Source organism: Aulonocara sp. 'chitande type north' Nkhata Bay, linkage group LG16 (assembly GCF_057382095.1).
Source record: "Aulonocara sp. 'chitande type north' Nkhata Bay isolate Kocher_YH1m ecotype deep benthic linkage group LG16, A_spYH_male_GT1.1, whole genome shotgun sequence".
NCBI lineage: Eukaryota > Metazoa > Chordata > Actinopteri > Cichliformes > Cichlidae > Aulonocara > Aulonocara sp. 'chitande type north' Nkhata Bay.
This window is the reverse complement of record NC_141359.1, coordinates 13,741,367-13,754,118: the sequence shown is the minus strand read 5'-3', so window position 1 is coordinate 13,754,118 and position 12,752 is coordinate 13,741,367. Positions and strand designations below refer to the sequence as shown.

The 12,752-nt window shown below is 41.9% G+C and overlaps 1 protein-coding gene across 7 annotated transcripts in view; it reads right to left on the bottom strand.

Moving 5' to 3' along the window:
• dgkh (diacylglycerol kinase, eta) overlaps nucleotides 1–12,752 on the bottom strand; it is an 80,224-nt gene that overhangs the window by 52,207 nt on the left and 15,265 nt on the right. For 5 of the 7 annotated variants that reach the window (XM_086268006.1, XM_086268008.1, XM_086268010.1 and 2 more), the window contains exon 4: nucleotides 2,625–2,705. In XM_086268006.1, coding sequence (XP_086124132.1) covers nucleotides 2,625–2,705 — 81 coding nt within the window. Of the gene's footprint in view, nucleotides 1–670; nucleotides 1,240–2,624; nucleotides 2,706–8,137; nucleotides 8,297–12,752 lie in introns of those variants that run through there. The other 2 variants (XM_086268013.1, XM_086268011.1) reach the window with 2 other exon arrangements.

Sequence of the window (12,752 nt, the reverse complement as noted above, 5' to 3'; positions counted from 1 at the left end):
AAGTGTATTCCAACATATACACTTGTACAACTCTGTGTTAGAGCATAACCACTCATAAAAATACACAGATGGATGCATTCTTGATTTTTTTAAATCCTTTTTTACTCCTATATCCTTCGTGCATTAATCTTTTCATTCAAATAAGGCAATTTGTAAAAAAAACAGCTGAAGAATTTATAAGAATGCAAGTGAAAAATATTCCTTTTTCTCAGTTTTTTTGTGACCATAACATTTTTCTTTATGTTGCTGGTAGGTTTCTAAGAGGTCCGCTCAGCTAAAATACAACCATGCACATTAGGCACACCGAGGAGTCATGTGCAGAGCGCCTACACGAACATGCACGATGAAGCGAATCATTTATGTTTCAAGCCTTTCAACCAATTAGCACCAACCTGCACAGAAGGCGTCAGCAACATCATTCATCCTCGGGGGACCAACTGACAGACAGAAAACAACAAGAGACCACACAGACAGACAGACGGACACAGAGACTGCACAGTCAAAGTCCTGCAGTGCGTCCTCTGCAGCACCGCTCTCTCTTTCTCTCTCTAAGTCGTGCTTGCACAACCTGTCTGATGAATCCTGGTCTCCCCCGGTTGGTGTGTGTGACCGTGTCTGGGTTGACACACGTAACCACAAGTCAAGAGTGTTACAGCTTCAGGTGAACTACCTTTAGGTTTTTCTTTCACTGCCCCTCTACTGTGGTCCACCCTATTTTCATTTCTTCTCCGTTCTCGCGCTCCCTTCCGTCTTCCTCCTCCTCTCAGCGCTCGCTCTTGCCTCAATCTCTCGCTCGCTGCCCTTTTTTCCCCCTCTTTTCCCCTGGGAGAATGTGTGCGGATGCAGTCAGCAGTGGTGTGACATCACTCCAGGATTTCCTTCTGCCTTTCCATCTTGAGTCAGTCATCCTCAATCAATAATAAGTGTAAAGCATTTTTTATTTATTTTTTTGTCAGGACCTTCTTTCCCCTCTTTCTTCACATCTCCACAGTATTTAGTCCTTTTTATATTTTTATCTCCCCTCTCTCCTTCCTTCCTTCCTCCTCTCTTTCTGCCTCCTTGCACTCACCTTCTTAATAGGATGCTGATGCTCATAAGGCAGCGTTTCACATCCTATCACAACTGCACACATATAATCTTATTTATGAATATGGCAGGGGTTTAAGCTTTGCCAGCCAGCCAATGAAGCGTTTCAAGCCGATGCTAAAAATAGCTCCGTATTCTCCTCTGGGCACCATTCTCCTGCCTACCCCCTCCGCCTCTGTGTTTCTTATTATAGCAACAACCGAGGAGAGAAGAGACATTTATAGAAAGGACACAAGCTCTTTTATTTTCTGTTTTTATCCTTGCTGCTTGTAATACTCTCATTCACACACACTCACACTCACAGCTTCTCGTTCTTTTCAGCCGTCCATTCACAACCACATCACCCGTTTGTATGTGCCGTGTTGAGAGGCATTTGACAAAAACACAAGGAGCAATGCTAATTAGCAATCTATGGTAATGTTTTCTATTTATAACTAAGACTGACCTTTTCAGGTGTAAAGCTTGTCAGGTGAATAACTTCCCTTAAAGGGCATATCCCATGTTTTGTTAACCCTGATAGCTAGCTTTCCAGCTAAATACACAAAGACTGTTAGTCTAGGTTAAGAAACAATCATCTTCTTATTAATAATTCAGACAATCCGTACATATGCATCCATCTGTGCTCTTCTCCTGTTTCGACAACCATTTACAAATTCTTCATAAAATCTTGCTGGTGTGATGTCATGGAGCACAATTTAACTTGCCAACATTTACGTTTCAAAACTATGAGATTTGCAAAGTAAAGGGGTTTGGAGAAGTATGGAGACTGGATTGCAACATCCTTTCTTTCACTGTTTTCCGTGATGTTTAAACTGATTCTGGCGATACTATTACACTATGTTTCAGTGTTTTTCAGTGTTGCATCAGTGGGAGATGGAAAGTCCCTGAGAGATGGTCTTAAAATAAAGGAGAGAAATGCTTGTTGGCAGGTATGCAGTGTAAAAACAGTCGTAGTTTGACGTCATTTGGAGGAGCAATTCTCATATTTTGGCTAAAAGTTGTTCTCTATTACCAAAGATTTCCCAACAGTCACTGCTGCCAGCTCCATTTTTTGAACTTTGAAAACATTTATTGACATTAAAAAATTTCCAAACTTCTTAAATCTGAGATAAAGATTCTCAACTAAGTGCCAAACCCTACTGACTACTATGTGCCAATATTGTTTACTTAGCACAGTCCTGTTGTGAACCCTTTGCCTTCATCTAGGTGTTCTGAAACCTGATGTGATGAATGACTGATGGATTTGAACAAGGGGTGCCGCATGCTCATAGGTTGGTGATATGTGAGTCCCATGATAAATCACCCTGTTTCACTATAACAGGCACCATCATTTACAAAATGAATATCTTATTCAATAAGATGTGAACTCAGTAGCTTTCATCATAAACCACGGGACATGAGGACAGTTTTTTCAAAGATCTAGCTACTGCTGGAATTCTTTTTGCAACCAGAGGAGTCGCCTCCTACTGGTCATTACCAAAAATGTAGGTGTGTGTATTGAGTGTGTGTGTGCACATGTGTTGTCGATCAACACTTACTGTGAAGCTGTTGTTGACATTCTTAGTGCTGGACTCTGCAACACTGGCATCCGACAGATCCACCTCATCAAAGATAAGAGACTGCAGAGAAGAGACGGTGTGGTGGTGGTGGAGGAGAGGAAGATCCAAAAAGCAGGAAAGGACACAGAAGAGAACACGAGAGTGAGTCTCTGGAAATGCACAAGGCCGAACGTAGCCTATTGTTACTTGTATACTACATCATGAAGACAGCGGTGACTGGCTGTGAGGTAAATGTTGTTTCATGGCCACACCAAAGCAGTCCTAAAATGAATTAGTTAAACCTTCTAGTGTAAAATGGAAGCAACTGTAAAAGTCATGAAAAACATAAAAGGACAAACTTGCTTTCTAACACTGAAACTTCCAAAATGCTTCAAAGCTGAGAAAAGCAGATGGATTTACTTTTGAATTCAGTTTTAAATGTAAATGTGACGCTCAGGGAATTTAAGAAGGAGGAAAAAACAGATGTGCCACCCATCAGCTCTGGTTTCCTACATGACACGTGTGGGTCATTATGACATGACTAAATAAACATCATAGACCATTTGGTGAGCTGTTTTTATAACAGGCATTTAGGAATTGACATCCTGGGAGATACCGCCTTTAACACCCACCTAAATACTTTGGCCAGCCAACCTAAATGCTTTCCACTCAAGAAAAGCTGTTTCTTATATTCTTACATTGAAATGACACTAAATTTAATTCAATTCAATTAAATTAAGTTTTATTTATATAGTGCCAAATCACAACTACGGTTGCCTCAAGACACCTAGTATTGTGAGGTAAAGACCCTACATCGTCAGCTATCACCTAAAAAGTATTTTCATTTCCACTATAATAGAAACAATGATTGGGAGCATGTAAAATACCTTACTGATTTTTATTTCCCCTGAAAATCTGCACAGCATGCAGGTCTGTTGATAATGTGTGATCACATCAAACACCAAACAGCAGAGCAGTTTGGAGGCAATTTTGAAACCAATTTTTAAATTGTTCCTCCTCGTTTATCTGCAATGATCCGTTTTCCAGTATGATAATCAGATTGAACTGAGATTTCCTTATGCTTCATTGATGTATACTTCATTGATAAGTATCACAATTGTCAGAGATGAGTGTAACATTGGAGATTCAAGCTTAGGAACCTGACTGGAAATATGCTCATCCTAACCGTGCAGTTCCATTGCACTTGAAAACAATTGTGTTATATTACAGTTTGTGCCTATTAGAGCAAAATTAAAAGCATTAAGCTAACGTCTGAGTGTTAGGATATTTGACCAACATTCATGTTTATTGCATTTAGCTCGTCTACTTCTGGTATAATTTTTTTGTTTAAAATAATTTAAAATGACTTATATAGCATAATCTGGATTTTTCTTCTTTACATTTAGAACAAGAAAGTCACTGGAATAGTGTGCTCCATATACTGGTTTAGACAGTAATTAGTCTACAGATGTGATACAGATGTTTCCAGTAAACTACAATGTTATTAAGGTGGACTTTTTAGTTATTGTGTAGATTTTTATAAATTGATTTTATTGCATTTCATCACAGTGAGCGATTCTGAACAGGGAAAAAGCTTATGGTCAAACAATAAGCCTAATTTTTCTGGGACCCATAAAGTTAACTCGGTTTCTTTTCATGTCCCTGGAAACACATCACCACAACACAGATACAGTATGAGGCTATCAACAGGCTTTCCCTCTTGTGTTTTCCTTTCTCCACCTAAATGAAAATAGTATGAATGACATGATGGTTGATGTTAATGTGCTTTATTGAATTTCTGTGTGGTAGAGGAGCTGGAGCCAGACGGAGAGGAGAGCCAGAGTCTGCAAACAGGAACATGATATCCTAACAGAGCTGTGATGTGTAAGGCATGCAGCTGAGCTCTTAAAGAGCCACAGGCCAAAAACCAATGGCGTCAAAGGAATGCCCTCTGACTGTGTGTGTGTGTGTGTGTGTGTGTGTGTGGGAGGAGTGCCTTGCTGCAGCTGTCAGAGGGAATGCCCAGCTAACAACACTCCACGGGCCTGGCTGGAGAGGGCTACTAGCCAAGGCTTACTGTGTGGGTGTGTGTGACAGCATTTACACATATGCCTACAAATGCATGCGACCTAAGTGTGAATGGCATGCCAACACAAATACTGTCCCCCTGTCACAGCACTCTGTGCTGCTCTCCCTTTACATCACGTGTGTGTACCGAATGTTTGTGTGTGCGTGTTTTGTTGACATACTCTTTCTCCCTCTCTCACATTCACCACACCATCCCAATACACACGCTAACACACACAAACGCAACTTTGTGTACCTAACTGTCTTGAGGTAAGCTGTAATGAAAGCCGACAGTGAATGGTGGACAAAGGCGAGCATCCTCTGTTACCCATAGATCCAGAGCTTTGCTCAGTGGCAGCATCTCAGCAGCTTCAACAAGCCTCCAATCCCTGTACCCTGTCCTTCTCACAGCAGGTCATGTAATGACTTACAGATTGTTTCATAACTGATTGTTTAATCTAGCACACAATCCAGAAATCTACCTATGACACACTTAACTTTTAACTCTGATATTTTCAGTCTTCAAATCAGGACTATGAGTCCAAACCAAAAACAAACGACTGTCACATTTTGTCTGTCTTTGTGCTCATTCTGGATCTTTAATGTAATTGTGTTTTTGTCACTTTTTGGGATAATTTTGTTTGTAATTGGTATTTTTTTCCACCTGTCTTGGTGATCGTTCTGTGTATGAGTTTACTTCATACAGAGGCTCTGGTGTCCTCTAGGGTGCATTAAATAAGCCATCCAAGGAGAAGAGCATAGCTTGTTTTACAAAATGTGATGCTGAGATGTGGCCTTACGGATGGATCAATGAGGAGGCCAGGCTTCTTAAGCACAGGGCAGCACAGCCAGCCAGGCAACCTTGGAAACACCAGAGTGTAGTGATGGACATGTAGGGGACAATGAGCACTTATTTATAGATAAGAACATCTTGTCTGGCTGTGACACAAAGAACATGTTTACTTTAACATTTTGGATTATTAAATGGAACCTGTTATGCTTATTTCCAACCCAATATTCCGAACTTGTTGTTTTGCACTTAAAACTCAGCCGCAGTGCATTCATGGGTAGAGTCAGTGTGTCTGTGCATAGCTTATTTAGCAAGTCACAAATGCACAACAGTGGCAGAAGAGATCAAAAGTTTCACAGCTTTAGTACTGTTTACCTTCACTGGCAACATCTTAGATTATTACTTGGGTTTGGCTGGGGTTGCTCTGACTTTCCAAGTTGGTAATCAAAGTTGAGGGAGCATTCCAGAAAGAAATTCCAACTGGGAACTCAGAAATTCTGACTTCTGACTTAATCTGGAACACACTATTAAACAACAGATGGGTGGGGCATATGTGCACAGCCTTATTTAGGAAATCCCATAGACAGCATATAAAAAACAGAAGTAGCTACTGAGTCATGAGCTGTTGGCTTTGGATTCTGCGTTTGAAACTTCAATGTTAAGTGTACTACCATCATATTTTTAGCGCCAAAAGTAACCAAATTTAGTCCAGAGGGTGGATTTATCAGCAAATGTACAGTTGGTTAGCACGTTGCATTTACAAGTGGTAGGGGTGCAACGTTCAAACAAGTTCAACAAAAGCACGAGTCCATGTCAGCATCTCATAGTGGTGGAGGTGACGTTGAAAAGACAAATATTAGCTGCAGCTACCTGTGTGAGCACACCTGTGATTTAAAGCAACTCTGCCAGTTCAGAATTTTAACATGGCAGTCTATGGGGATTGACTCACTTTGGAGCCACCGCCGCAGGAACTGACATAATACAGAGTCAATAAAGAGAGTGTGAAATGGAGCATCAAAGCATCCTGAAAACATGAGCTTTTGGCTCATATGATGATGTCATTATAAATCATGGTTAATATAATAACAACAAACCTAATATGGAAATTATACTCTTTTAAGAGCTGTTTTTACCATTATGTTGTTTGTCCTTTTTTTAATGATGCTTCAGTTGCTCATGCTTATGCTTCTATCTCTTGGATTATCTATGATGGATCCAGATGCCTTGTCCTCCTGTGTACTTGTCTGGTATCCTTAGCTGTCTTCTCTTGGGTTCGTGCAGACCACAAGCAGGACAGGGACATGAGCAGGGGTCCAGGTGACACTCAGCTCATTGTGGGAGTGGCTGGTAAACAATGTTGCTGTTTTCTGATTAGCTGTGCTCATACACTTTCTTTAAAGTTGATTTTCCTTCCTCATCCTTGCATGAATACACAAAGCCTGGATTTATGAGGCCTTCTTGCCTCAGGAATGTTCTTCCAGACATTCCAGATGCTTTGCCGTGTTTCCCCTTGGTGAGTGGACTTTACAAGCATAATGTGTCAAACCTTCAGTTCCTAGGCTCTCCAAATCAGGCCGTTTCAGACTACCACCTCGTGGAGTGTGGCTCTATTTAAGTCTTTGACTACAAAAAACTTCATGTTAAATAATTGACTACTATTCAAGAATTTAGATTTCTTATTACCTACTGAAACCAGGCAGTATGACTTAGACATACTCCCATCAGTAAATAATTCTGGAATTTTATTTTTTCCTCTACTATGAAGTTGTCCAGATTGGTTACAGTTGGTGATTTTAACATGAATATTTGATGAATCACTCTGACCTCTTCGCTAGAAGTTTTACCAGTATTATTGATCCTTTTAAACTCGGCATGCATTTGGCTTGACACATAGCCAAAGTCCTGTGATCAGGACCTTCTGGCTGTGCATCACACAAGGCTGAGAACTAAAGATGACAGGGCTTTGGGAGAAGTGGATTCGAGTCTCTGGATCTTCTGATGTTGAGCTCTTTGGATTTGATCTTCTCTTAAAAAGCAGTTAAATCTGAGCTGATTTTTTTGCTGTCATGTTTTTATGTCATGGGTTGTGAAACATTTTGTGAAAAGTGTTCAAAGGTGCTGTATGAATAAATGTCTACTTGACTCAGGAAATAAGGAAATCCATAACAGGTCACCTTTAAGTTTAACTTATTTTTCCTTCTTCCAGCACAGCCATCAAGACACTCAAGGCATGACAAATAACACACACTGTAAAGCAATGAAAGCCACACTCCTCACTGAAGATAACTTATATATAGCCCTAGTTAGGGCTATCACTAACTTTAATTAACAGGCTAAACTAGGCGTGGCTTTACGGTCTCTGCCCAACCTCAGATTATATAAAGCACATTCATGTCATATAGTAGTGAGTTCTTGCAACCTCCTTTGCTGCATTGTTGATGGGAAGAATTTTTTTCATCTTATTTTATCCATAAAATATCCCACCCAAATCATTATTTTGTGTCAGCAAAAATTTAAAGTGACTCAAGAAAAATAATAGAGGATATTCAATCCATCTTGAGCCTTTAAAGCAATATGGCATGAATGCAGCACTGTTTTATACTGGTAAGTGGTTAAGCTGTCCTGGTGGTCTGGCCCCTGGCTGTGCTGTGCTGACCCGAATTCTCACTAGGCCTTCCTCAGATCCGCTGGCACCCAGGGGTGGGGGGGAGCGTCGTGCGCCCGTCCAGCACACGGACAGAACTCGCCAGCACACGCGACTCCTGGACACTCTGCGTAGCGCCCGCTCCTGCCAGTGTGCCAAGGCACTGCCAGACTAGTGCGAGTGCAGACAAACGCATACACACAGAGGTGCACATACACACACAAGTTCCAGACCGAGGAGGTTAGATTAGAGGTAAATGGGGAAAAAATGTCAACAAGAGTCAGAATATCAAAGGTTAAAAGGTTAAGATCTCCTTAAAATAAAATAAATGTTTAGAGGAAAATTAAACACATTAATGGAAAATTAATTGAAGTGCTTACAGGTAGAGAAATAACTGATCTAACAGAATTTGATAGGTCAAAAATGAGAGCAGGGATGTAAATAAAAGTAATAATTAAACACTGAATAACAGTGTCATTCTCATACCGGTACATAAATATGAACAGCCGCTCGCTTAGCTTAGCCTAGCATAAAGACTGAGAACAGAGAGAAAGCAGCTATCCTGGCTCTGTCCAAAGGTAACAAGACACACCTCATAAAGCTCAGTAATTAACACAGTGTATCACCAGGGTGGGACTCCTTGCTAAGCAACCACCAGAGGCTCCAGGATGTGACAAGTCCCATTCAGAACTGTGTCCAGAGAGCTTGATCAAGGAGATGATACAATGCACCTGATTTTAAACCGCCCTGCCTTCTGTATCATGTTAAAGTTTACTTGTTTTTAAAGCACTACATTATTGCACAACTCTTGAGCGTGGCTCAAGAGTTGGCAGTTAGTCTTGTAATCGGAAGGTTGCCGGTTCGAGCCCCGGCTCCGACAGTCTCGGTCGTTGTGTCCTTGGGCAAGACACTTCACCCGTTGCCTACTGGTGGTGGTCAGAGGGCCTGGTGGCGCCAGTGACCGGCAGCCTTGCCTCTGTCAGTGCGCCCCAGGGCAGCTGTGGCTACAATGTAGCTTGCCATCACACCACTGTGTGAATGCGTGGATGACTGAATGTAGCGTAAAGCGCTTTGGGGTCCTTGGGGACTAAGTAAAGTGCTATATAAATACAGGCCATTTACATTTTTTCACTCGCACACCTGTCTGGTATTCCAGCTCAAATTTTCTAACTATTCCAAAGTGTAGGACCAGAACATTAATTTGGCGATACCTTTTGGCTTTAATGCTCCAAGCCGCTGGTGCAGGCTGCAGGAGGAGCTGATAGCAGCAATAAATACTGAAATCATTCAATTTAGAACCAGCCGTTTCAACCAGGCTTTTCATAGACCATGCTTTATAGAAATGACTTTATGCTATTTTATGCTTTTGGTTTTTATAATTATTTGACTTTTCGGCCCATATAGCATTATTTAATTCAATAAATAAGACCTATTTATGTACATTTTAAATTATGATACTTTGTCCTTTCAATGTACTTTTACCACTATTAATTATTACTGTTTTTAGCTCTTATTAATTATGACATACATTTTGACATACATACCCACATAGCAGACAGGTCTGGCCCGGATCTGGTGTCAAGCCGGGCCTGCTAGCTGACTTCTGGCATAGTAAGATATGGGCCAGGCCTGGCGTAGATGGCACTGTTTATGTGATGGCATGCCACATCTGGCCCAACTGTGGTTTGGTTTATGTGGCCCACGCTCATAGAAAACAGGTCTGGCCCTGATCCGGCATCAAGCTCGCACTTCTGACTGACTGGTGTCATGGTAGGGTGTATGTGAACCAGATGTGGGCCAGCTCTGGCAATGATGACACTATTTATGTTTCTATTTTCCTATTTTAGTTAGAAGACCCAAATGCCATGCTGCAATACTACAGGGTGGGCCATTTATATGGATACACCGTAATAACATGGGAATGGTTGGTGATATTAAAGTCCTGTTTGTGGCACATTAGTATATGTGAGGGGGCAAACTCCTCAAGATGGGTGGTGACCATGGTGGCCATTTAGAAGTCGGCCATCTTGGATACAACTTTTGTTTTTTCAATAGGAAGAGGGCCATGTGACACATCAAACTTATTGGTACTGTCACAAGAAAAACAATGGTGTGCTTGGTTTCAACGTAACGTTATTCTTTTATGAGTTGTAATTTACAAGTTTCTCTTTGTTCACAGCCATTGACATGTTGAAGAGGTTAACACGTGAGGAGCAGATCGAAATTGTGTTGATATCTGGTGAACGCAGTAACCGGGTCATTGCAGCATATTTCAATGCAAGACACCCTACGAGACCACCCATCTCCCATGCTACAGTTAGCAAACTGCTTGCTAAGTTTCATGAAACTGGTTCAGTGTTGGATTTGCCAAAATGTGGACGCAAGAAAACTGTCACTAATGAAGAAACATCAGTGGCTGTCCTAGCTTCATTCAGCAAGAGCCCACAGCATAGCACTCGCCGCATGTCACTGGAGAGTGGCATTAGTCGAACATCCCTTCGCCGGATATTAGCTACTCACAAATGGCACCCTTACAAACTCCAGCTACTGCAGCATCTGTCACGGTACAGGGCCATGAGGCCCAGGGTTTAAGTTCTAATGCATATTTTTGTATCCACATGTGTAGTTTAACGCATCTAGTTGTTTTCTAGTTTGCAGTTTAGTCCTTGGTTTCTTAGTCCCTTTTGTCATCTCTCCCTGGTCCATGTGTCTACCTGTCATGTTTCATGTCTCTGGTTAGGTTAAGTTCATGTTCTATCTCCATGTCTATGTCTCTGTGTTTCCTGTTTTATTTTGAAAGAGTATGGTGTTCTTTGTTCATTGTAGTTAGTGTTAGGCTGTATCCCAATTCAGGGTCTGCAGCCTTAAAGGCCACATTTTAAGGCCGATTACGTCACCGCAACGCGACAAAGGCTGTCCCAATTCGAAGGCTGCTCGAAATGCGGCCCTCAAATGCATCCTTCATTTCCCTGAATTTTAAGGACGTGGCGGTGTAGACTTCGTGACCCAACATATCCCAGAATGCATAGCGCGGCGGTGGGTGTGGATAATTTTGCCGAAAAAAACGGCGGACGAGGGGCGCCCGAAGAGTAAACTTTAAGTAAGTACTGAATATTATGTCACTTATTTATGTGCAAATGTTTAATAACGAAGAACATGAAAACATTACTGTTGGCCACATGTCGGCAAAGTTATGTGACATTAGTGACGTTTGTACAAACTTGGTTTTAAAGCCTTTACTTTAAAATATACGCCGTTCAATAGCTGACCTTAATCTTACAGAGAATGATCAAAGCTCATGTAGAAACAAACAAACAAATGAACAAAATATGTTCTCCTTCATTTCTGTCAAACAATGCTGTATGTAACGTTTCCAGCTGTTAGTATCATGGTTGCTAGGCAACCTGGGCAGCGCAACGGAGGCTAGACCGTCCCATTTCACAAGCCTCGCACTTCCGGCCTTAGCGGTCTTTAAGTACGCGGCCCTTGAGGATCGTTGAGGCTGCGTACTTTAAGGCTGCAGACCCTGAATTGGGATACAGCCTTACTCTCCCCTGTATTGTCATTATGTTTCCTTCTAGTCAGCTGTGTTCTCATGTGTCTCCACTTCCCATGATCACCTCGTGTGTATTTAAGTCATCAGTCTTCCTTTGTTTGTCGCCGCGTCGTCTGTTCAACTTCACCCATGTTACGCCAGGTTTCAGGACTCTGTGCTGGTCATGTTGCTTACGTGTATACGTTTCATAGTCCTTTGTTGTTCCAGCACAGAGTCCGGTTCATAGTAGTCTCCCATATGCATCATTGTCACCCTGTCTTTGCTTTCCCTGCTGTCTGAGTTTAGTGTCAGTTCTTAGTTTTCCCAGTTCAGCTTCTAGTTTAGTTTTGCCTCTGTGCTTTCTGTTGTTTGCCACGTTAATCAGCCCAAATAAAGGCTCGCTTTTCGTTTCAAGTTCAATACTGTCTCCTCATCTATGTCTGCACCTGGAACCTCACACTCCCACACACGGTCCGCAGACCGTGACAGCATCTCAACGAGGATGACCCAGATCGGTGCACAGAATTTGCAGAATGGGCAAAACAAAGATTGGAACAGGACCCTCAGTTCACGCAGAAGATTTTGTTCAGTGATGAGGCAAACTTTTATGTGAATGGTGAAGTTAACAAACAAAACCACCGCTATTGGTCTGACACTAACCCACATTGAATGGATCCCTCCAAGACTGTTGGAACAACAAAAGTGATGGTTTGGTATGGTATATGGGGTACATCGATAGTGGGTCCATTCTTCATCAATGGAAACCTCAAGGCCACTGGATATTTGAAATTGCTACATGATGATGTGTTTCCCTCTTTATGCACTGAAGCTGGCACGTTCCCTGAGTTTTTCCAGCAGGATGGTGCACCACCACATTATGGGTGCCAGGTCCGAGCATTCCTAGATGAACAGTTTCCTGGAAAGTGGATTGGTCGTCGCGGGCCAGTTGAATCGCCGCCAAGGTCTCCCGATCTGACCCCCTTAGACTTTTATCTTTGGGGTCATCTGAAGGCAATGGTCTATGGTGTGAAGATACGAGATGTGCAGCACCTGAAACTACGGATACTGGATGCCTGTGCTGGCATTTCTCCT